Raw genomic sequence first — 26,897 nt, 5'->3', positions numbered from 1 at the left:
TAAGAATGAAATTACGTTTATTCTACTTTTTTCAAAATCAGAGTCCAGGCACAAGCACAGTTAAGAGTCGGATACCAACCACACGACTCATTTTACTTTTGTGAAGGCCGTAAATTGTTGGGGAATTTTTCTGTTGCGACACAAACAGAACCAATTTGACTTGATCGAAGTCAAAACAAATACAGACGGCAAAATTCACAAATCTTTGAAACCCAAGCCATCTGTTATCACTGTCACATTGTCGAGGGCTGAACTCATCTTACTCACCAGATATGTTTGGAATGGATTTCAAAGCAAAAAGAGAACAAAGTGATAAATGAAAAGTTTTCACCAACATTGTTGTCCTTGCTGCGCATAGTTTTCAAAATATAAATGGCAATTGATGTGATGTTTCTTTAATTTACAGAATCTCTGTTCATCAACCTCACAATTATGTCAGCTTCAAAACTTCATACACATTGTTCCTAAACACGCGCTTGAAATGGGGCTCTGGCTTTTTACTCAGTAACTGGCAAGCAGGACTGGCATTTCGGTTTTGCACATCTTCAAGATCCCATATTTCAGGCATGGAACATCCGGGTCTGAAGTGAGAAGAAAAGAAAAAAGATTTTTTTAAACATGCCCCAGGTCTCATTATTTCACAATCTTATAAAGGATGCTTTATCCATGTTTGAGGAACATATAATATCAGTGAGTCGTTTTTTGACGCTGTAACTTCATTCTTGAAAGAAAAATACTTTCATCAGATAAGAATTCTTTATGCATTTGCCTCAATGGAAGAAAATTAAGACAATTGGACGATACAATCTCAATTCTCCAAAAATGTGTTATCCCCACATTTTTTTACATTTACAAAGAAAACAAATGGACTTTCAGGATGTGAAACAAAACTTATACAACACAACCTGTAAGAATTATATCACATTATAATCAAGGAGAGGAAGTAATGAATGAAGAGCTAATGCCTGGTCAGAACACGGAATCAGAGGACAATGATGAAGATTTTAGCAGTGATTATTAATTTCGTACAAAACAATGTTCTTTTTTTAAGGTTGGGGCATTTAATTTCAGAACCACGTCACTTGTGAGTAAAATTTTGTGAAAACAATGCTTCTGGGGGGCCTTTAGTCAGCACTCCATTCTTCATGAGGCTCAAAAAACCTTGCAGTGTGAAGAACCTGTAGCCAACTTCCCTTGGTATCAAGCATGGGGGGGGGGAAAAAAAGGGAAAATCATCCAATTCTAATGAACAAAAAAAACATTTTGAACATTCCAACTTAAAACGTTTTCTCCAAACACAAACAAGCCTATAATACACTTTGAGAACAGTCCAGTTTTAGACACATGTTAAAGATTTCATTGATACTTTTAAGAAAAAAGAGACTGCCTTCCTAAATTACAGAAATGAATAGGATTTCCTCAATTCTGACATATATATAAGCATGAATGATATTCATCTCTTAACCTTCATTCTGCGGGGGCTGGGTTTATGTCGCCCGATAAGCCTATTTCAACACCTCGCCTTCGTTCCGGTCCCGTGTCAATCCAGCCCCAGGCTCAGCGCACGCGCGCCGAGCATCAATCTGTTCCATTCAGTTCCTGCATTCACGCAGCTCAAGTGTGTGTGCGTCAGTCTGCTTGAGTTTGTGTGCATTTGTGGCCTACTTATAAAACCGCCTGAATTGGTTTGTAACCGAGGCATAATTGTCATTCAAAATACGCCAAGTTGGTAGCTCTACATGTTCGTCCAATGAAATAAGAACAAATTGACCCACTTAGACAAGAGGAGCTCGAAAGGGTAGTCAGGAAACAAGACTTCCATTTTTCTCTACAAAACTTTCAAATGAGCTTGATTTTGTATGAAATGATATTACCTGATAGAAATAAGCTTATTTGATAGTTTTGAATACCATTGTGCAGGTAAAAAGAACAATTTGAGTGCCAAACATTTGGAAATTGACCTATATCATGCCCTTTCGAATCCCAGATCATTCATAACAACAAGAGCGTCTAAAAAGGTTATTTGAATGGGCATAACTACTCGTAACGTCTTATCAGCTTATGAGAGGGGGTTATTCATGTGTTCTTAACACTTTATAAATAGAAAGCTATAAAAGATAGAGCGTTATTTTCATCATTGATTAACACACTCCCACGGTATTCATGGCGAAAACACACGTTTCAAGACGCGCTCGCTGAACACCAACAGTACACACTGAGCGACCCCGGCGCCCTGCCCGGAACGTCCGACGTAATCGGTTGCTGATAAGATTCCCATCTCAGCACAGATGCAGGACAAGAGTTAAATCTCATTTTGAACAGCAGAAGCACATTTGAAAAAAAAAAGTGATGTTGCTTGAGATATTGTACACTTACCTTGATCTTCTTGAACACCAGGAGGACTCAAGCACAGCATATTCCACCCCAAGACTCCTCAGATTTGCTTTGACCTCTAGCACTGGCTTCCGACTATACATGCTGTACACTAGTTTTGTTCTTGCCCTGTACAAAATGTCCAAGGAGCAACACAAATTATCTTCTCTTCAGGATAAGAGGCAGTTTTATACATCTGGTAGTTTCATATGTCATACAAATACAACCAGCAACAAAAAAATATACACAAATTTTCTTTTTTTTTTCACCCATTCATCAAATGATACTTTTTTATCGGTAGTTTAGCCCAGCGAAGAAAAGAATATAGTCTGCTAATAAATTAAGAAATGAAAGTCAAGATAGGAAAGAGAGAGTAAGGAATCAGCACACTAGATCTATATGACCTCTCATCTCATCTTAACCCATATCCATTTATTACAACTAAAGCTGTAAAAGACCCCCCCCCCCCCCCATTTTTTTTTCTCACATTCATTGGAATAAAAATCTCATCTGCTAACACAAAGTAAAGGGAAAAAGTTCAATTATCATTCACCACCAACTATTGGACTATATATGATGCATCATATATTCATATATATTATAATACACATATTAAATATACATTAAAAGACGATCAGAAAAAACAAACACCTACCTCAGACCAGCGTCTTCATAGTGGGGATGATTCACAATTCGTCTCAGTGTACACAGCTTTACAGTTGCCATGGTCGGCATTGCTCCAGCAAAGACGGCGTCTTGGGAAAAAAATCGAAATAAGATAATAGAAAACAAACGTACATTTCTAACTACGCCCTAAAAAAACAAGAGTGATGAAATTACTCAACAAACTAAATCACAAAACTGTGCTATTAGTTTGATCAGTTTCTTCCTCTATAGATTGTTCTTGAAGTTATCTTACTGAACAAAATATTAATGAATCTGTGGCACGCCATTAATTGATTGGCTGGGCTCTAATTCTAAATGACAAAAGAAAAATAAAGCAGGTTCTAAAACAAAACATCTTTTTTGACTAACTTCCTTCATGCTCTAGTCTATGACTACCATTATCAGCACTAATTCCATCATACAAAGACAATGTAATCCAAACGGTCACGACGAGAAGCAGAATTACACCAACAAAAATTTTGAGATAATAATATAATAATAATAAATAGCATTTGTATAGTGCATATCCCCACTCTACGGCAAGCTCTATCTAAGCACTTTCCACTGTAATATTATTACCCCAGTAGACCATAGAACACTCAGAAACATTCTCAGCTTTTTTGGAAGCATGCAGTGCAAGCAGCTGATTAAGCGCTCAAAACACTAACAAACTGACAAGATCTTTCACTGTCTAGAGCTGGGTACCCATTCACACCTGGGTGAAGTGAGGACAGTTCATGTAAAGTGCCTTTCTCAAGGACACAATGTCAGGCCCCAGACGGGATTCAAACCCACGACCTTACGGTTGCGAATGAGAGCTTAACCAATAGCCTGCCCCACCGATGGATGCCACACAGACTGTGCTCTGTCAAACACCTGTCCAAGACAATCATCTGCACAAACAAACGTTTCCCACTTTCCCCTTCCATTTTTCTTTCTATACAAACTTAAACATAACGGTCACTTAAGATCAGATAAAGAAGTGACCTTTATAGACAGGTGGCTGCTATGGACACGGTCTGATTTATGGTGACTCACTTCACATTTGAAAATAAATTAATAATAATAATAAATGACATTTATATAGCGCTCAACCCCGATTAAAGTACACAGGCTCTAACATGGTACATGTAAACCACCAGCAGTAACAAACGCCATAGGCTAAAGCAAAACATTTCCTTTTAACTCTATCTTTTCAATTCATTTCCATCAAAATTGTTATTTATAATAAAAACTCTTTCAAAAGACATGCTGCCAACAGACTCAAACACCCTTCAAGGATCTTATCTGTGCTACAGCTGATAAAATAGACCTCTCACCTGATGGTGTCTTTGCCTTGATCCACTCCACCAGTTCTTCTTGAGCAGGATTACTGAATTCTCCCACTATGCCCCTCTGGTGTTGGATATTTGCAACTCCGTAAAATCCCATGACAGCAAGAAGGGCAATGAGGGCGGCAAAATGGGTACTTTTAGACCCCAGGGGAAAGATCTGCATGAAACAAGTGAACAAAGCTAGAAAAAAAAGCACAATTTCCAAACAGGAAAAACCCCACCACAGACACTCAACTACCAAAGTCCTTTTTAAAGGTGTAGAAAAAAAACTTTTTCCAAATAATCATAACCCAAGGGCACTGAAAGGGAAGGGAACACCATACTGCAGTATAATTCTCAAATGTAACCTGGCATTAAAATATTGACAAAGATTACTGAATAATCAAATGAATATTGTTGCAAGCTTTTGACCTGTACAGAGATACATTGAGTGAAGAGAAAAGTACGCAAAAATACAATTACAATGTTGAAGCACTCTGTGTAGTCCCTAAGGTTGTAATTTACAGGTAGAACAATTTGACTTTGTAGCCTACAATCCTAATACCCTACTACTACCCTGTCAATGAATAAGAGAAAAAACAAGATTACAGCTTGTAGCATGAAATATCATAGAAAAACTCGAAACTAAGAATATCAAGAACAGAAAATAAAGAATGAAGTACAAAGAAGAATAGAATAGAAACACCAGCACTCCTCCAGAATGTAATGAAACTGAACGCAAACTACTTTGGGCAGAACAAAAGCCATGTTCAATAGGAAAACATACTCTGGTAGTAAAAGTAGAAGGCAAAAGAGGAAGGGAAGACATGGAAGAACATGGTAACAGGACATAAAAACCTGGCTTGGAACTAAAACAACTCAGGAGTCAGGATCACAAAAGACAAAGTGTTTGCTAATTGCAGAAAGGTCTAAGAAGTAACATCAATCCAACTACTAGAAAAACTAAGAAAAACAACACCCTTCTACACACACACACACATATATATATATAAATATATTTGAAAGTTTGAAGGCAAAATGCTTGACTCGATGGGAAGAGCAAAACAGGAAAAAAAGAAGCGAGAGACTAAAGGCTAAATCTTTCCTCAGAGAAATTTGCGCCCGCAACCCGCAACTTGCGCGCGCAACTTTTGCCGCCAGCCCAACTTATGCCATTTTCGTGAATTCGCGAATTTGAGCCAATTTTCCACAAAAAGTCCCAAAGAAGGTGTAAGATAAAACTTGAACAGCCCCAAACCACGCTGATCACACCTGCCCAACTGCGAAAGTTTAAGGCCCTGACGTATGTGTCAGGGACAAACTGTTTTTGTACACCATGCAACCTCCATGCAGTTGTTTTTTTGTTTTTTTTTGAGTAGACATTCACATTTAACTTTTGATTTTGATCTAACAAAACTCATGTAGGTCACTTTGATTGCAATGAGCATACCAACAATGTATTCCAATAGTTCCAAGACATTTTTTTAGCTATGCTCGTCTTGCAACCTTTCTTGCAACTTTTGATAATTTTTCTTGCAACTTTTTGCAACTTTTGCTATTTTCAAATGCAACTTTCTCTGAGGACAGGATATATCATTATCAAAGTGGATATCCCACAAGAACATCAGAGCACAGAATGTGCCTTAGAGAAGTGTTCCTCCATCTGAGAGGTTGCAGCTCCTGCTGGATCACAGTGTCTTAAGTTACTCACCCCCCCCCCCCAACCCTCCTCCCCACCCTCTCTCTCCTCAAGGGGAATCTATCCACAAGATGTTTTCATCATACCATACCGGATGCCAAGAGGTTTCATCTCTGCTGTTAGTTAAACATACACAAACACATACACATACTCACTCACACGCACATACACACATGCACTTACATATACACACACATGCACACTTACACACATACACACACACAAACATGCACACACACACACAAGAGCATACACAGACACACACAATCACACACACACACACACAAGTACACACGTATACAAGCATACACACACAAACATGCACACTTACACACACACAGACACACACACATATACAAGCACACACACACACACACAAACACAGACACACACACTTACACACATACAGACACACACACAAATACAAGCACACACACACAAATATGCTCACACATATACACACATCATATAGCAGTACCTGTCGTGAGGCGAGTAGTGCAGAATACAGGCACAAATGAGGTGTCCAAAACAGTTTTAGCCTCATTATAAGTAGTGCCATTGCAGTGAACGCCAACAGTTGTAGAGAGTGGTAGACTAACTGAAACCAAATAAAAACTCGTTAATCCTTCTAATTTCTCATTCGATATTGTGCTCAACAAAACTTGGGGAGGATTACTATATATTCATTTTGCCTCTTTCACCCTGGTATTGGGTAGGCCTACTGGCTGTCAAGAATAGCTCTCCACCAGTCTCTGTTCTGAGCAATTTTCTCCACCCCAGTCAGCTGTGTCCCATATGTTTGAAATCTGCATCTAGACCTCGATCCTACGTGGATTTTGAAGGTTTACTATGGAAGCCATTAACTATGGTTTGTTATTTATCCAGCAGCCAATAGGCTCCTACCCTTTAGCTCAATGCCATGCCGCAGGTAGCAAAGATCTTTCAAGTAGTTCTCTGTTACAGTAATAAGTGTCATAAATACATGTACAGAAAGAAATTACTGACTGAGATATTTACCATTTTAAAAACACTGAGTATTTTGGGGGGAAAAACAAAGGGGACCTATTTGATTTCACTATCAGTTACAAATTCAACAATTTTACCACTGTAACATCAATTTTTTTTTAAAACCCATAAAATTAAGCAAAATGCTTCAAACATGAGAAAAACTATTATTCTGATGAGTATAAAACACGGAAATGAAGTAAATAAAAATAAAATTGAACAATGCAGTGTGTTATGGCTTAGGGAAATAATAAATTATATAAATCCATGCTCAATTACACAATACGATCTCTCGATATGATTTTAATAGAACTGATGAAATAAGATCACAAGTATAAGGTCACAAGTATGAAAAGGATAAACAGCATTAAAAACAACCCATCACAACCCCTCTCCACACAAATTGTAATATCACGCAGTGGCAGATATGTACCGGTAGGAACAAAGAAAGAAAGATACAAAATAAGTTTCTTACCATCTGGTATAATGCTACTGTTGAAATAAACATCAATGTGTATTGGGGTAGATTTTTTAAATTACATAATATATAATTTGAATATAAGTATCTATAAAACTTTAAAGTTCTGCGATAAACTCCTGCATGTGGTTGAAAGATGCATCTGATGTGATTAGTGTATTACTGTTAGCTTTACTTTTCTCTTCAAATTGAATTTTAATGGGAATAATAAATAATTTATATTTTATGCATACCTGCATGCGTTTTTACCATTCCTGTACAGTCAAGAAAAAAGATTGGGACATTAAACTATTGTCTTATCTGATCTTATCTCATTACACACTATGAGAAAACAGTTGTTTAGAAATCTCCAACTACAACAGAATTAAACAGCCTACTTCCTAGAAAATAAACGTTAAGATGACTAATAAAGTGTGCTTTAGTGCAGTAACAGATCTGTTATTTTCAGCAACAATCATTATTCATAATTGTACATTTCACTAGAAAAACATAAATGCTGAGACTTATAAGCATAATTTTTTTCATTTTGACAATGGACGAAATAAAGTAAAAGAAACTAAATACTCACATCGGCGTTAGGCTTTGATTGATAGCTGGGGAGGAGGTGGGGGTGGGGGTGAGACAAAATACAAGTACTAAATGAGTAGAAAGAATGGAAAAATATTTTAAGTTTTTCCTGTGCTTAGCACTATACTCTTTACTGTCACATGGAAGGAGACTCCTTTCCCACTACCGCTTTGTCATCAGTGAGCTTTGTGTTTACATGTGAAAATTTGGTTATTGAAATTTTAAAGCTTGTGACTTCATGGGTTTAATTTTCTGGAGGCAGGACTCTGGTTAGTAAAAAAAAAATCTACTTGCAGATATAACGCAAGAAGGAGAGGTGTAAAGAGAAAGCAGTATATTGCATATTGTGCGACATTACATTAGAATGGTATCAGAAATTGACAGTCGAAATCATCCAAGACTGTGACCCATTGTCAAGGAGAAAAGTGGTTGTCTTAGACAGATGGGAGTCTTGAACAGTGTCATTATATTATAATATAAAACAAATGAAAGGGGAGAAAAAAGAAGAGGCCATTTGTACAGGTGATTGTCTTGGAAAGATGGCCCTTAGAACTGGTTCGACTGTAATATAGTAAAAAAAAAAATGACACCAGGACCAATGAGTACTATGGTTCATTAGATTTCAGGAATTTTCCATCACTCAACCCAACAGGGACCAGCATTTTATTACACGGACAACCTTACTGACGAAGAGGTCAAGTACAATTCGTTCAGCAAGTGAATAATGCAACCAACAGGCAATATTTTTTTGGGGTGTGACGAACAAAAGCTGTTCACAGAGAACTACATTATATTACAGCCATCTACTTCTTGCCCCCCCCCCCCCCCCTTTCCAAATTTACTACTTAGTCAGCAAATAATCAACAGACTCCGAGCAGTGGAAAATTTATATACTTCTCACATTGCACTGTGCATTAGCGAGAACAGCAAGCTTTTGTAAACTGGCAAATCCAGCACACCACCAACCGCAGGCGTTCACGTAAGTAAACACACACTAGATGTAGTCTTTCGATTGGAAATATGCTGCAAGAGAATGCTATTCAGGAGAACTGACTCAGTGAAATGGAAGCATATCATTCACAGCCCTCATTTACCAACTGATACAATTAGTATTTTTGTTGTAAGTGCCAACAAACATTTATATGAACAAAACTTACTTTGTCTTTGAACTGTCATACTTTGAGGTGCCATTTTCTCCTTTGCTTTGTTCCTCACTTGAGGAGCTCACTTCTGCCTTCAGTAACTTTGTACGAAAATGAAAAAACAAACATTTTGAGTTAATTGCTAGAAATGTAGAATACAGAAGTGAAGAGCTATGCCAAATCTGAAACAACAGACAGTGAGTGAGATTATGAACTCATTATATCCAAAATAACTTTGAACAAAGAGCTCAAGAATTTTACAAAAATGGAAAGAATATTTGTGTAAAGAATACTCACACGAAAAGTCACCATCAGCAAGGCGATAGCTGCACTTGGAATCAAAAGGGTTTGGAAAAGCTTTTTCAAAGTCTGCAATGGATAAAGTGTATGGTAAAGAAAAAATACAGTTAATTTGCAAAATTTTTTCCATAAAATTTAAAAGCATTCTTTTCCTCTATACCAAATGTTTAGACTAGGCACTAACGGATTTTAAGAAAATTGAGCAGTCTTTTTTTTTCTTCCTTGTTCTCGGGTATTCTGAAAGCAGTGTTTTTCCTTACATTCACTGTATGTTTTCAATAATATTTCATCAAACCATCTGATGTAGCCGACAACATAGGTTAAGTCTCTCTGAGGGCTAAATACAGTTGCAAATACTTGATAAAACTCAAAGTATGACAGTAAATTCATCAAATTTGGTGATTTCATTGTGTGTTGCTAAATTTTTAAATCAAATGGATTTATCAAGAAAGATATTGTCATTGAAAGAGCAACATATTATAGCCTTCACCCTAATAGAAAGACAACAATGTTCTCTGAATAAATACAATTTCACCTATACCTCTGCTTCAATGAAGTCGAATTCTTTTGCACAAGTGTACAACATGGTGTGGAAGTTCTGGAAATCTGTGAACTTGCTTTTAAATATTTCTCCAATGTGAGCCTGCAAAAGTAGAATAAAGTAGAAACAGTATTTTTCTTTTTATGTTTTTAAGAAATTTGAATAGCTTTGATTGGTTATAATTACATTCAAAACCCCAGCTTCAGTGAGACTTCAGTCCCCGCCCTCACATGCAAGGAGATTCAAACTGTGTTTGACTACTGTTCCTTCAATCTATTGTGATAGTGAGTCTCTTTCAGAATGTTTGCTGTGAGTGGGTGCCGTTTTTCCCTTAGCAATCACAGACACAGGCTAAATGTTGAAGTTTGTTAATAAGTAAGTACCTATTCAAATTCTAGTAACTCTGCTCACGTCCTGTTCTCAAGATCAGTTACTATAGGCTAAATCAAATTCTAGTGTCAGCATAAAGTACTTTAATTTCATCTCAACCTGCATTAAATTCATGCACAGAACAAAACTTTTGAAATTCTGAAAAACCTTAAATTGGACGGTAGTAGTGATACATCTATTGAGGTGTGACTCTAAATTAAATCACTCAGCTCATCTTTATTTGTATGTGCACACCTTCGCTTCATCAATGTAATCCTCTGCCTTCTACACTATTCAAACTTCTCTACCCTTTAATGTATCAATAGGCTGCATATTAACCCTCACGATGATATCCCACACCAAAATAAGAAAAAAAAATAACAATCTAAATATATGCCTACCATGAACAGAATGATCCTAATTTTTTAAAATAATGATAATAAACTGATTCTTATGACAAAGAAAGCATCTCACATCATCCTCTAACTGCAAGAGCTTTCCAATGATCAACTTCAAGGCCAGGGCTGCCACCAGAAATATCACACCTTGAGACACCTGTGGACAAAGAGTAATGTTTGCTTTCACTGGGAACGTTAAGCATACCTATTGATACCCAATATATTACATGTATATATGTCACGACGTGGAGGAATCAGGCTCTCGTCAATTTTTGGGCCTGTGGAATTATTGGTATCATCTTAAAGCTCTTTTATTGGTCTTGCTTTCACTGAAAAAAATATCCATTTATCTTGGATACAAGTCGAGATATTGATGATTGAAGGAGATGGGTTTCGCCTGGTCTCAGAAGTAAAATTAGAGAGAAAATGTCCGCCAAAGTTTGGTGACTTCCATAGCTTAAGAGTCCTTGGAAACTGCAAATTTACATTTTTTGTGCCTTTAATCAATGTTTTTCCACAAAATCCACACATAAAAGTGTTTTGAATGGACATGCAAGGTGTTCGTGTTCAGCAAAAAAAAAAAAAAATTCTTTTAAAATTTCCAAACTGGTGGAAAAATGCCTGTTTCTCCAATTTCGTTATTTTGACGAGCACTTGATTTCACCACGCTGCCTCACATATGTGGACATCAAACTGAACAGCATTACATCCAGTAACAATCTTCACAGAAATACTGTTTGCAAGATGTATATTACATGCATTTATCAAAATAGCAACAGAAAAATAAGAAAAAGAGTCACTGCAGCCAGTGGCATTAATTTAATATATCGAATTTCATATCCTGCTTTTCCAGTACCTTTCAGCCATTCTAAGTTATGGTCACACAAAACAGAAAATTATTTACACCTGTTGCTGTTGTTTATAACAAAGTAGTGGGATTGTGCTTAAAAACCAAGATTTCAAAACTTAACAACATCTGTTGAAAAGCTATAGACCCTATATACACTTCTCCCATAAAAGAAAATTTGATATTTCTGTGTTACTGACTCAGCCACACTACTTTTACAATAAAGCTGACAATGAATGAAACTTACCAATCTAAGGGTCCAGTGAGGCAGTTTAGCAAGATACCCATCTAGGAGAACCACAAACTGATGACAAAAAACAGCATCATCTCAAACGTAAAGTTTTATCATGTATCTTAGCTAATGTAAACTCTCATTTTCTAAACATGCTTGTGAAACTATGGCAGTCCTGTCTAAATCACGCACAGACAAGAAAGTGGGAAATTGTTGACAATATATAAGACACACACAACAGAATAAGTTTGATACATTTTACCAGTATGCAGTATCAGTAAACCATAGTGATGGGCAAAGAAAAGTAGAAAGAACATAAATCAGCTTACACAGTGAACTACAAAACCAATTCAAAGTGGTAACAAGTACACACAACTTCAATTTAAAGAGAGAAAAAAAAATATCTGGGAATACAATGACGAAAGGCAGTATGTGTGGCATTCTAAAACAAGCATTGCAGATAAATATTGCCAACATGTTCCACAATAAGATGTAATTACAGACAAAAAACTGGACTTGAGTGATGGGAGGTACAGTCTAGCATAGACATAGCGAACACACACATATTGACCAGATTTTTACGTCCTGCATTAAAAAAATTATACAAGTATAATCTTTGCATTTTAAACACATTAGCAAACTTTCTACATAATGAAAAGATTTCCGCATCTCATGGATTTCACTATGTGCATGCTAGACTATAATATAAAATTATTAACTTACCCAGGCAGCAATTATTGCACATGCAAAGAATGACGTCAAAAGCATTTCATTTCCAAATAATAGAATAAAGCTAGACATCAATCCGATCTGAAATGATAGCAGAAACAAAGAAAAAAGTTCGCAAAAATTAGCACAATGAGCAGGAGCAATAAAACACAATGCTGATAAAACCATTGTCTTAAATGTAACAGTGATCAGCTAACACAGAGTCGGTCTTCCATACAACTATGAGTACAGTGAGAACAGAAAAAAGCCATGATTCCAAATTGTCATAGTAGATTTTATGTTAATACATTTTGTGACAAAAACACACTTCCATATATATTTTAATAAAACAAAAGTCAATTCCTTCAGTTAATAATCTGAATATGAAATAGCTATTGAGAAATGTAACTCCAATTCAATTATACAAATTCAAAACTATCAAAAGCGAAAGTCACATGCAGCTGGATCATCAATCTTTAACACACTGATAATTTTATTTCAAACATCAGAAGCTTGAAGAAGCTAATTTTGACACACTTTTCCCTCGGTGAATCTACTTACGGTCTGTCCCAGCAGAATGGTTCTGAATGTCAGTGATGAAATGAATTGTAAGACATAAGTTCCAAAAACAGCCAGTGTTTGGGTGAGCAGTGCAAACTGAGCAAACTGAAATGAAAGAAAAAAATACCCCCAAATTTTTTTTTATACGGTATACACAAATAATCAAGTAAAATAAAATTGTACATCATAATATTGATAATACATTAGGAGGTAACCCTCAATATCCAAAACTATTCAGAAAGACAAGATTTGTTTTAAAATATTACGTTTTTAACAGAGTAGGATGGGCATTGTATTCACTATTTTTTTTTTTCAAAATAATGTCACTACTACAGAGAGCTATTCTCCTTGTTGGTATAATTGGTGCCAATGTCTTTACAGAGATTAAGAGACATATATTATTGTGGTAACAATGTCAAGGGAGACATGTCATTTCAATACATAATTGATCAAATATATAATATTTACATATTATATTGTAATAAAGTACTGAAGGCAAACGGGGCAGAGGTAAGCCCAGGGCAACCAACTTAAGGAACCTAAACAAATGGGTAACAGGGAAAGATCAGGGAAACGTAGCTTTTTTAAGAGCATCCAAGCAAAGGAATGAATGGAGAACCATGATCGCTGATGTCTGTCGCAGATCTGGCACTGGATGATGATGATTGTAATAGAGTAATAAAAAATCTATAAAACAAGAACATGACTTCATAAGGAGAAATTTAATAATTTCTTTATAATTCAATTTATATGGATATGACTCAGTATTGAAAATGTATATTCAGTAAAAAACTGCCGAGGATCATCGAGCTTGAAACAAACTACATACCTGCCATGAAAGCATGAAGGCGAGTTGAGCAAATGCTATCAAAAAAGCATATTTCAGAGAAGATTTGTGGTTCCTGCAAAACAAATGGGGTATACATTACTTTACAGTTTTAAAGCATCTAAAACATTGCATTTTAAGAACATATATATATGTACATGCACATCTAAGCATTTATGTTGCAGAGCTTGCACAGATACTTAATAACTCAAACCTTCTAAAATGTCATGATTCTCAAACATGACTTTGACTTTTCGCTTTCACACAAAAAGTTTATAAATCTAATTTTCAAAGAAAATTTATTTTTTTGTCTTATAGTTCCTCCTGATAAAGTGTACTCCTGAATTTTAAAATACCAAAAACTGATATTTTACTTGGTAATTTAGTGACAAACCTGATCACCCTACAAAATCTTGTCGCTACAGAACTTACTTGATCACTATGGTGACAAGAAACATTTGCAGAATGAAGAATGGATAACCAAAACTTTCCCGCAAAGGTGGAGTCCATTGAACACGGGTACACTGAAGGAAAACACAAAATTTAGTTATAAAACAAAATGATGATATGTTCCACACACATCAGTGCAACAATTGACAACTAAAGCACCTCAGTATTTTCATGACATGAAGTGAAGAAAAGTGTTATCTATTTGACACTTTATAGATACACTTGAAAACAAGATATTTTACAGACTTCAAAATAAGTTAAGGACCACTTGCAAATTTGGATAAAATTCCCAGAGGATTTCCGTGCTGCACGGGGTGGTTTTGCCCCTTTAGGAAGCTTTGCAGTATGCATTGTTAACCCATTAACATTTTCAAAGCAAAAAATTTTGAAACATTCCTTGCTGTCTTTTTTTTCCGGATCAAAAATAAATCAGGGTTGTATGTCAAGGAGGTCATTAACTTATGTAGAAGTCTGTATCTTCGGTATTGCATGTGGGGAAATACCTTATAAAGGCTAAGAAAAATATTTTGTCAAAGATTTGTTCTAGAAGCCAGTGCATACAGATTGAAACTGATTAAGACTGACATAAAACTGCAACATTAACTATGATTGGTCGCTATTTTGTAACAAGTTGTCAAATCTTTTAAGACTTTTTATCACTATTTATCATTATCTTATTTGCAAACTATAGAGAGAGGAAGAGTTAAAGAGAAATATAGGTGATTAAAGAGCATAACATAGGAGTTGTAGCATTATGAATTTGATCACAAGAGTAACAACACTAACCCTTCATCTCCTCGAGAGCTGTCCTAATACATACCCTGAATTCCTAGAACAAGGGAAATAATCCCCTAAAATACCAGGTTGGACTATATTTGAATACCTTTCTTAGAAAAAAAATTCTGAGGTAATTTTGTAACTGTAACACGTCAAATATCCATTGTACAATTCACATCACCAAAGAAATTTTTAAATGGTAACAATATAATGAGAAAGCACAATTCTATTTCTTTTGTATTCCCAGGTACACCTGAAATCTTTCCCCCACCCCCGTTCCCAGTGTGTCATAGACTTAGAGAAAACAAACTGCCCAGAGCAGTGTATATACTCAAGGAGACATGAAAGTATTGTAAGCACAAGGAATGAGACTTTTCAAAGTGAGCTGACCAAGAGAAAAGTTCATACCTCTCCATGGTTGTAAAAGTAACAGGCCACAGTAATGAGACCACCAAAGATACTGTCACTGTATATAAACAAAAGAAAGACAAAAATATAGAAGTGAACAAAGGCCTGACAATTAAAACAAAATACACTGTATGCATAAAAAAAAACCTCTGTAAAAAAAATATTATGTTAGGTAACAGAGTCTATGTGCCACGAAAACGATTTTGAAAAATACAATTAACCTGATCTTTTTTCCTTTCACAATTTGCCTGCACCTCCTATACATTAATGGATAGGATATGGACCTGGGGATTCTGATTACACCATTGTCTATTTTTTTCCCCCCCAAAAAAGATACTTAACCTTGCTTTAGAACTTAACCGTTCAATTATATTTCCTCACGTTTACATAAAATATAATATCTTCTGGACTTATCTCAAGTGCTGCCTGGTCCATATCCAAACATGAGCTTACTATTCAAGCCAATGAAGTTCTTTTACAATAATAAGACATTTTTGTCTGCAGACTTATTTATAAGGCAATTTTGCTCATTAGGAATTGAAGGAGAGAATGTATACTCATCAGTTAACCCCTTTGTTGCCTTATGACGTACCCGGTACATCAAGAAAATGGGAAGTTTATAGCACTGTGCCGTACCATGCACATCATGGAAGTGGGAAAACTTTGCCGGTCCTGGTTGCCTATATGATGTTACATGTATGCCAAGCTAATAACCTGCCTCTAATTCTTCCGTACGGAGTTTTAACCACAAGCGCTGCGTAGATTTGTATTCGAGAATAAAAGACACTCATATCAGTACCAAATTTACTAGTATTATTTTACAGCTAGGCTAGTAAGCGATCGATATACATAAATAAAGGCTTGTGGGCGGCCGTGTGCCTTCATATAACGTAAACATTGAAATGGTTTTAAAAAGGGAAATAAATTCACTTTTCGACTTAGATTTGCAGGTTATTCGAAAATATGAGTAAGATGAGAGAAAATGGGGAATGAGAAAGATGACACAATCAAAGACCCGGTGTCCTAAATATGTTCGGAGTGCGCTAGATCTAGACCGCATGTCCATTAAACACCGAGACATTAGGCTGCTGTCCTTGGTAACAAGCTCAGCTGATAATAAGTACTGACAGTAGGAATGCATACCCCCCTTGCAACGAAAGGGTTAACAGAAACATTTTCCTTCATAAAATATTTACTCACACATAACAAAAGAAATGCAAGTGAAGCAAAACAAGAATCCTGTTACCTGAGATATGTTCCAAAGAGGAAAAATGTTCCCATCATTAGGCCATTCAAGAGGAAGACAGCTTCCACATAGAAGTAAGCTGGCTCTCCTAAACCTGTGAAACAGAAAATACCATCTCTTTACGATAAGCCGTCATGAGACCAAAAAAAAGCAAGAAAAAAATCTTATACTGATCACTTAAAATTGTCCTCAAAGTGTGGAAATTAATATTGGAATTTTTAACATTGTCTCCAAAATAATAGTAAAAAAATTATGCGACAGACAGATGTACATGTATAATCAGCCTGCTACTAAACCTTACAAAACATGTTCAGAGGGAACAGAGAAGACTCAATTTTTTAAATTCATATATACCCTGATCCGTGAAAAAAAGCTTTGTTCACCTTCACAACTCTGCACAGGGCTAAGGTTTTCCCCCCTGTTGACAGTCCAACAGGACTTTGTCTGGTGGCCCATAAGGTCACTAACTGTGACGTAGAAACGATAGGCAAAACCAAGAATAACCTGTGAAGAGAATAAAATCTCTAATTAGAACAATGTATTCGAAACAGTTCACAGGAATACCAATATTAACACCCAGTTTCCAAATTTAGATAAACATAAGTAAAAACATCATTTTTTATCTCTTTAACCATGTCTGGACGGTGGCAGCGTCCGGTAGTCGAGGCCCGTAACCATGGTTAGACGGTACCACCGTCCAATGTACAAAAAGAGAAAAGATATCTGGATGAGCCGAACTGACTGCAACACTATTGGGTGTACATGAGAGTATATATATGTATGTTAGAACAGCTAGCCACAGGATTTACTTCATAGTCAGGTGACCTTTCATTAGAAAGGATATGAGACTATAAACTATCACGTTAATTTCAACCCCTGGGTGTCATATCTTATGCACAGCAACCACGACATGACATAGCTGCTCTATACGTTATACTTCATGAAGAGGTCTAAAATAATTTCTGCAAATTACATCAAGTCCATGCACAATACCCAAGATGAAGTATTCACAGAAGCTAAGAAAATGAGAAACAAAATAAAGAGTTTCTGTTGTACAGCTGGCACATCACCACACTCGCCTCTGGATACAGGTTGAACCTCTTGAGAGTGTTGATGGTACTGGGGTACTCTGTGATGTTGTCCCGCATGATTTGGTGAAGGCCATCAGGGACAGAATCAGCAGTGATCATCGTTTTGAAGTAAGAAAAGTATAAACCCTGAAGATACAAGACATATTATAATAGTATAAGTATAATAAATAAAAATCTTATAAAATTGTCAGTCCTCATGCATACACAAATTGAAACAGAACAAATTCAAACTCACACAATTAAAAAAAGCGAACTGCTCTCAAATGTGTTTCATCTATAAAAATTTCTACAGCCCAACACGGCCTCATGAAATCAACATCGACAGCTTAACTCTTTATCTCCAAGGGGAGTAAACCCACTACGCCAGGGCCCTTTTTTGGTACTAAATCTGAAAATGATAAAAATGTCATAAAATAGGTTATAAAATCAAAATATCAAGTGAACCTATTTTGATAGTTCTTCATCTAAAGAATGAACTCCTGGTAAAAGAGATTACCAACAAGTAATTTGACGTCGAAGTCGTCATAAAGAAATATGCCCCTGCGGTTCAGCGGCTTGCCAGAGAGAAAGAGTTATTACAGTAAATCTCTACCTTACATCACTTCAATGTGTATTTAGGAAGCATCAAACATAAAAATGTATCAATTTGCGAGCTAATATGAACATAAAACACTTGCACTAAAACTGGTCACTCATCAATTTCCTATCATGTTTGCTGATTTGATACAGAAGAAAAGCATGTCATTGTTAATGCAGCAACCACAGGTCCACATAGAACTATCAACTATTCAGTACATCATTTCTTTTCTACTCCACAATCCTTTCAAAAGTAATCCAACTAAAAGGTATTGCCATCAACAAAGCAGACGTTATCACATATATGCTAAAACAAAACTAGCAGTGTCAAAAAAGTTGACCAAGCTACAACACATGATACACTAAACCCAATCGTCATAACAGTGGATCATACCATTTCAGTGCGGAATGCCAGTTCCCGTTCAAGGGTGGACAAATGAGAGAAATGACGGTCACTTTCAAACAGATTTGACACGTGAGCCCTGAATTGAATGGAGAAGGGGAAAAACAAGTCAAATGAAACGCACTCTTAGAGCCAACAAATCTCTTCAATAAATTTAAAAAATAATATCAAAATAAAGTGAAGGAAAAAAAAAAAAATATTTACAAAGTTCCACATAGTATTAAAATCTACCGTTTCAAAGTTTTCCTTGAAAGGGAAAACGTTAACAAGTAAATTATAAAGATTTTGTCACTAGAATCACAAATTTTAAGTCATTAATAATCATTTTTAAACTTAAAAGTCTGAAGTGTTACATTAACACATCTGTAACCTTATATCAAAATACCACAGAACATTTTTAAGCACGAAAATTACATTTGAAGTAAAAGAATATATATATAAGTATAAGCAGCACAATGTAGAAACGGGAATAAGTATGGACTCACCTGTGGAGGCCACTGACAATGAGTGCTGGGGATACAAACAAAAGAACATATATATTTGTTTCCATTTTCACAGATGGTCTACAAAGTAGACACTGCAATATATTCTAAATGCAACTCAGATGAGCATATTTCACAAGCCTATGCAGAAAGCAGCCCTAACACAAAGTCAAACCTTAAAAGTTTCTGAGGACTAGAGAAGAGGAGCATGCAAAACTGAAGAAAACGCTTTTCGTGCACAAATCTGAGTTGAAATGTCATAAACGAGAAGTGACTCTAGCTCTAGCCAAGAGAGTATCAAAATGATAACCCCCCCCCCCCACCTTATCCCAAGTATAAAAAAGAGCATCCAGCAAGTCGTAACACATTTGTTCCACAAGCATTCAAGTTATTAACATGCTAATTAATTCCTGACTGCGTTGAACATGGGACCTGAATAAGAGTTCCTGTAACAATCAAGATCAGATTAAATCATATTATCTTAAATGACAGGTTTGTGATTTTCAAGCAATAGCAATAATAGTAAAAACCTTTTCAAAAGTCATAAGCAGGCCTTGCTGCAGACACATTTGTACAAGACCATCAAACAATGAACAATTATCTAGTGCATTTGCTTTGATACCCCCCCCCCCCCCCCCCCCAAAGGAAAAATGCCCTGACTTTCACAAGGACCCATTTCAATCACTATACCTGTCAAAGAGAATTCCATAAACTTCCTTAAATGCCTCAACTCTCTGTTTAACCTTTAGAAGCTTTTATTTCTCTCTATTTTTTCATTTTATCTGCTGCATCTACCTACTGTGCCTTGTGTTAATACAGAATCATGATCCTAGCCACTTAACAGTTTGTTTGCTAACAGGCAATATACAAGTTCATTGGCGAATTCACTTTGAGGGAAACTGATAGTAAAATAAAAAATCTGGCACACTGAGTGCAGAATGGTGTTTGAAAGAAAGGGTAAAAATAATTATTAAGTGACAACAAATTTCCAACACTTGTTGTAGATTCCCTTCTTCACAATCTCACAATGGCAGCATAGAACAACACACGATTCACAGCCAGCAAAGTTTGAGAAATTCTTGTAATGGGTCATTTAGACATTACTATCTTTAGAATTACAACCTTCTCTTTTATGACTTTTCAAAATAATATAATTCTTTTAAATGACATTTTCTCGCTTCATTTAGGACCCTTCCTTTGAATTTTTATATATATAAAAATATCTTTCTATACTGAATACAAATTTGTTGGCGTGTCAAAAGTATTGCAATGAAAAGCTTTTTTTCCCACAAGTTTCAAGACTTCTTCTTGAACGCAACATATAAATTCCTTTTTTTAGAGGGGGGGAGAAATGAGCGAGAGAGAGAGAGAGAGAGAGAGAGAGAGAGAGAGAGAGAGAGGGAGGGGTGGTTGGGGGGGGGGGGGGGGGGAAGGGAGGAGAACTATATATATATATACATGCATCCTTAGGCAGAAACCAAAAAAATTGGGGCAAGAGCGTAAGTATCAATGGAAAGTGCAACCATTTTTTGATAAAGTGGAGCTTAAATTGAAAATGATTCAACCGAAAATATAGTTGGTAATCCGAAAGAAAACAGAAGCCAAGATTTGTTTTCCTCTTTGTTTTTGTACATAAAAAACCTACCAAAGCCAAAATGCTCCTTTTTCTAAACCAAAAAACAATTTTGAGAGTTATGTTGCCTAATTCTTCACTGGCACAAGCTGATCATCAAGTCTTACACGCTTCAACAAGGTGAAACAGATGAAAGACACGAGAACCCATGTGTGTCCATTGCAGGTCACAGAGAGCTCAGAGAGGCATCGCCAGTGTTCCTGAGAGCACTGTTTGCCGACATTTTCATTTGTCAGAAGCATCAATATGTCTAAATATGATCTATATAGTGACACTAGGCTAGTGAGTGTACAACCTTTGATGCGTCATTACCTAGGCTTTCTCAGTTTCAAGCAGTATTTCCGAAATAGGTGGTTCCGGCATTGAAGGCTGATCCCTAGATGCTCAGAGTAAGAACGTAGCCCTGCCTGTTTCTCAGTCAGGTGAACGAAGATCAGTGCGAAAAGCGGCGATATACAAAAATGCATTTCAACTGGTAATGGAGCGTTCTCGCTTGTACAGGCCAGATACCGAGCCGGGTGGCTCCAGCATTGAGGACCTGTCACACCCGGTTACGTCCACGGTGAGTCTGTGTGGTGAGGTGAACAAGGATCAATGCGAAAAGCGGCGATAGACATATATATGCGATGAAAGGGGTACTGGAGCATTCTTGCTGTGCAGAACCGACTAGTGGGTAGTTTTTTGAAGTGTAATAAAAGTTTAGTCTAGTGGTATGTCTCCCAGTCTCTGCATTGTTATCATTGATCTTGGATGTGCATGTTTTCATTTTCGTTTGGATTTACTATGACCATTTCTACACTTTCCTCAGTTTTAAGGATTACACTATGTGCATGTTCTTATTTTCGTTTGGATTTACTATGACCATTTCTACACTTTCCTCAGTTTTAAGGATTACACTATGTGCATGTTCTTATTTTCATTTGGATTTACAATTACCATTCCTACACTTTCCTCAGTTCTAAGGATTACACTTGTGCACATATCATATTGTGTTTTAGTGTTGAGCAAGATTTTAGTTTTATTTCAACTTGTTGACCTTGATCGTGACAGTGAAAGAGTTAACAGCTGCTATAAACGTATTTTCAGTTTCAGTGTGACGCATCGTGATTGCAAGAGAGACATGGGAAGAAAGCGTTGCACGTGGGGCTGTAAAAAGTGGCCAGCCAAAAAGCAGATAGTAAAATAAAAATATTATAGATTTCAAAACAGCGTGGTTGGTGGGTGTTCTAGCATAGTTTGTCCCTTTCTTCCTATCACACACTTACCGGCGAACTCCCCTCTTTTACTTTGTATGTTACTCTCTAGTAACATGATCTCTAATCTGTGGCACTTATAAAAATATGAGTTCTGAGTCGCTGGTGCTGTACAACTCTTATTGAAACAAAGATTGTCAAAGGAGTTAGAACGAACAAAAGAGTGATAGTGATAGGGTGTCAAAAGTATCCCAAATAAATTAATCTAAATGTATGTATTATGTACTTACTACTACAGCAGAAAATGCAACTGACTGAAACAGTAGTTGGCTCTCATGCATTTCCCACCTGATGTATCATATTATTTGATATGGGCGGGACAATTTATGGTGCCCTCAGATGCTCTTTGAGATCCTCCATAAAAAAAAAATTCAATGTAATTTCATTTCAAGATGCGCCACCGGCATGACCATAATATGTTGTGGCTCCCCAGCACCGAAGAAGAGAGCAACTACAGAAAGTTCAGCTTCTTCTTTTAAGTTTAAAGCAATTGATATTGATGAAATGAACATATATATTCAAATTCGAGCTCTTTCATCAAACACTAAATTTAAACTGACAACCATCAGCAATCCTGCAACTTGGAGCAAAAATAACAAAGCATTTGTATAGCTCAGCGGAGCTCGGGGTGGCTTCTTTCTTTGTCTATGAATTTACCACACTCATGACAAAGTGCCACTTTAGACAGCAAGAACTTAATTTGATAATATAGATCTAGCATTAATCGTGGTGGGCTATATTTTCTGACTCTTTTCTTTTGTGACTTTACATTGTTGGTCTACCTGTTTGTTTGGTTTGGGGTTTTTTTGGTTCTTTTTCCATAAACCTATGACTATGAAAATTGTGCAGACACAGACTAATGGAGATTTTGTGGGACTTTCCTGGCTTTTTTCATTTGACATTGTCATTACCAAGAGTGCGTTTATGTCACTGGTTAGTATCTTCAATGAAGAGATTTTCTCAACAAAGCACCTCGAAGAGCAAAAGACTGATGCAGAGATAAACTTCAAAGTTGTCATCACGATGTACATTATATATATTATATATATATATATATAACAACTTTATTTATTAGAGGTAACAGATTGCTTTCTTTATCAACAGCTGATGGGAATCAGATGATTAATCTTCTTTCCTAGGAGCTAAATATATCAAAATTGGTAGTATTATATGAGGAAGATGTCTCTTGTTTCTGTTGCAACTGAAGATGTGATCTTCCTTTTTTTATACGAGCGAGTAAACTCACACAAAGGAACAAACAATGAATAAAAATGTATTGAATTTAAGTAAGGTTCATTGTCGGCCAATGTAGTGAGCACAAGAGAGAATCACTCGTTAAGCACCTTTGTCTATCGCCCCTTTTCGCACTGATCTTCGTTCATTTGACTGAGAACTGGGCCAGCCCTCAATGCCGGAGCCACCTATTTCGTAAATACGGCCTGAAACTGAGAAAGCCTAGGTCATTACCTATTATCTCTATGGACCTATGATGAGAAGATCGACTCAATAACAGTCATAATAGTACTGAGAAAAGATAAGACAGACAAACAGAAACAACAGAGGTAAGGTAAAGAAGCAGGACCTACCACAAGCAGCACCCTCCGACTACATGCTTGAGCTTGTGCATGGCACAAGATGTGTTTAACGACGTTGTTGTCATTTTGGGCCCCGCTAATTTCCTTCACGTAAGCAATCTTCACCTCTATAGACTATTATTATATATATAGGCAACTTCAAGAGCACACAGACAGGCTGAATACACAATGTGAAAAGCTCAACATGAAGATCAGTAAAAGCAAAACGGAGACAATGAATATCAGCAGAACACCAGGCAACCTCAAGATCAACGAAAATCCGCGGAAACAAGTCAGCGAATTCAAGTATCTTAAGCATCTTTTCGGAAGACAGACATCTCAACAGAGAAATTGAGACGAGAGTATAAAAGGCTAACCGTCAGCTACCAGCTTGCCCCACTCCTCAAACATCTTAACATCCCCATTGGGACCAAAGCCAAGCTCATTAACTCTGTCTTCATCCCCACCTTGACCTACCAGTGCCAGACATGGACCCTGGCCAAAAGTCTGGAACATAAGATAACCACCTGTGAGATGAGATGTCTGAGGAGAGCCGTCAACAAAACCAGACAGGACATGGTCAGAAACAACAAGATCAGAAAAATGATGGAAACACCACCTGTCCTCCACTGCATTCAAAGGCAAACAATCAGATGGTTTGGACATCTAAAACGTATGGCACCTCGATCACCAGCTTGTCAGTAAAGCCAACTACAGAAAAGTATCAGGGTACAAGGCAAGAGGAAGACCAAGAATAGACCTAGATCTAGATCAAGATCTAGGACTAGGGTGTGAAGGATACTCTGAGAACATACAATATCCCACCCAGCGAGGCCATCAAACTTGCTAGAGACGGAAAACTCTTTCTCCCCTCGACGCCCTAGAGGTACAAAAGAACGATTTATAAAGTAAAGTAAAAGTACCATGAGGATATGATTTAAGTTTCAGAATTTTATTTTGTTAAAGTAGTCTAGACTTTTGGGCCGACTTTTGTACTGAAAGAAGGGTTCTGTTGTCTTGGTGGTAGAGTCAAGTCTAGTCTAGCTGAAATAATTGAATTCTAATGAATCTGAATACTCTCTTTCGTGTCTGTGTACAGATTCTCTGTCTTGTCTCTTTAAAAATCAATGTCAAGCAGAGTAAACTTGACAGCAGGGCTGAAAATAAAAATGATAAGTAGATCGAGACATTAGATCTAGATTCTAGATCTAGAATCTAGATCTATAACTAACTACAAGTCATTTTAGTCATAATGTACAATAAATTGATATTTCAGCAACATCCCAAACAACTTTTTAGTAAGTTTGGGGCCACGTCATGACATCGATCCCCCTGTCCCTTTCATGATCGCATCCGTCATTTAATCTGTTCCAACTTCTGCTGATTAGTAAATCGAGAACAATTCAGAAACTCAATAACTTTCTTTTTTTAACTCAAGATAATTACCTAAAACACCCAGAACAAGTAGGTATGAAAGATTCCATGTCCCTTGGTTTTTCTTTGATGAAACTCCAGAGTCGTTCTTTGAAGAAAGCGAACCTTTACTTTGTTTCGATTTGCGCTGTCTGCTAGCGGCAGCCATTTCTACACTAGAATCTCTAGAGTAAAATAAAAAGCAAAAAAGTGACGCCGGCGAATGAAAGAAGATGCATGCAATTAACTGGGTATTCCCCCTCCCGAACATTCCCAAAAATATAATTTCAGAAAAGGGGCCAAAAGAAGTGCAGCTTCTTCAAAAACATAAACATTGTATAGAATCTAGAGCTGAACTGTTGATTTTCTTATAGAACTAGATCTAGATCTATAATAGAATCTATATTTAATTTTGTATGGATTGTTTTCTTCTTCTTAATTACAAACACTGGGGTCTCCAGGACCAATGAGATATATTCGTTGACTGAAAATCTTAGTGCAAGTTTTTTAATAACCACAAAAGAGCTATACGGATCTTAGCAACATAAGTTTACATTGGAGTCAAATTTTCATGGCCGATAGAGTGTGTACAGAACTTTCATGCGGACATTAGCAAAATGGCAGAAGTAATTAACGATAGATCTGTCTTGTCTGATTCAAATACAAAGCCCAGACCTAATTTCCAAACATACATGGTAACTGATTCAAATGCCAGAGGTCATGCTGTGCATCAAATTGAAGAAAAAAGACGACTGAGACATATGAAATTCCCATCTCTGAAGGGTAGGCATGATGTTGATTCTTTTCAAGAAAATGTGGATTCGAACGTCGGATTCAAGCGATGGAATGATGAAGGAGAATACCATGCGAATGCTCCATACAGGACATACGACAATACTGTTGACCCAACGTCAGGGTTTGTCAGTGCTGGTGGAGATGTCGACAGACAGACAGGGCATACTCAAATTAGGTCTTTGGTCCAACTCAACAAAACTCCCCAGGCAATGACTCCGCGGGGCCAAAACACCGTTCGAAAAGAACCAGCTGCACCCCCTGAGTTGAAGCGTGAAGCAACATGGTCTCCTGGAGTCCCAACCCAATGGAATAGTCGCAAAACATCCGATATTTGGATGCGCTCAAAGCTTGGAGGTAGGCCTAATGATTAAAATTGTTAAATAACAGTCCTCTAGTTGAAGAGGTTACTAATTTCTTATTTTGAGATTGCACATAACAAACTATTCAGATTGTCTTACTAGTGCTCCTGTAAAAACTGCCTATCTGACAAACTGGCTGTGTAAAAATTGGATATTACTTTAGTTTCTCTGTTCCCTGTATGTGTGTCCTGTGCTTTGTTCACACTCTCCTTTGAATTTGCATTCACTGACATTTATCTGGATGATGTCCATATCAAATGTGTAACCTTCAAACATGCTCCAGAATTGTCTTCTTGTGCTATACATACTATACATGCACCCTGTAATTTAAATCAGTGTTATATGGGGCGGTCTCCTCAGTAGGCCTACTCTACCAGCCTTCTTTGTGACCATGCATCACCCCCCCACCCCC

The 26,897-nt window shown here is 36.8% G+C and overlaps 2 protein-coding genes across 3 annotated transcripts in view; one reads left to right on the top strand and one right to left on the bottom strand.

Moving 5' to 3' along the window:
- LOC101857065 (probable C-mannosyltransferase DPY19L1) lies at window positions 1-25,624 on the bottom strand. Of its 2 annotated transcripts, XM_005109885.3 has the most exons (22): window positions 25,365-25,624; window positions 19,462-19,486; window positions 18,968-19,055; window positions 17,986-18,123; window positions 17,290-17,410; window positions 16,907-17,000; window positions 15,661-15,718; window positions 14,458-14,549; window positions 14,029-14,101; window positions 13,200-13,304; window positions 12,654-12,740; window positions 11,946-12,002; window positions 10,928-11,008; window positions 10,085-10,186; window positions 9,541-9,612; window positions 9,259-9,344; window positions 8,103-8,127; window positions 6,530-6,649; window positions 4,359-4,530; window positions 3,029-3,128; window positions 2,377-2,502; window positions 1-581 (listed from the first exon to the last, which is right to left on the bottom strand). In XM_005109885.3, the coding sequence occupies exons 1-22, from the start codon at window positions 25,600-25,602 to the stop codon at window positions 431-433; spliced, it is 2,211 nt and encodes a 736-aa protein (XP_005109942.2). In that variant the 5' UTR covers window positions 25,603-25,624; the 3' UTR covers window positions 1-430. The 2 variants fall into 2 exon arrangements, with proteins under 2 accessions (XP_005109942.2, XP_035828642.1); XM_035972749.1 differs by lacking the exon at window positions 12,654-12,740.
- Window positions 25,625-25,923: 299 nt separating this feature from the next.
- Window positions 25,924-26,897, top strand: part of LOC101855297 (spermatogenesis-associated protein 48) — a 13,253-nt gene continuing 12,279 nt past the window's right edge. Inside the window, exon 1 of the mRNA XM_005109877.3 lies at window positions 25,924-26,480. Coding sequence (XP_005109934.1) covers window positions 25,949-26,480 — 532 coding nt within the window. The 5' untranslated portion in view covers window positions 25,924-25,948. The remainder of the gene's footprint in view (window positions 26,481-26,897) is intronic.

This window comes from Aplysia californica, unplaced genomic scaffold, assembly GCF_000002075.1.
Source record: "Aplysia californica isolate F4 #8 unplaced genomic scaffold, AplCal3.0 scaffold00825, whole genome shotgun sequence".
NCBI lineage: Eukaryota > Metazoa > Mollusca > Gastropoda > Aplysiida > Aplysiidae > Aplysia > Aplysia californica.
The sequence above is the reverse complement of the archived record's forward strand: the minus strand, read 5'-3'. Positions and strand labels throughout refer to the sequence as shown.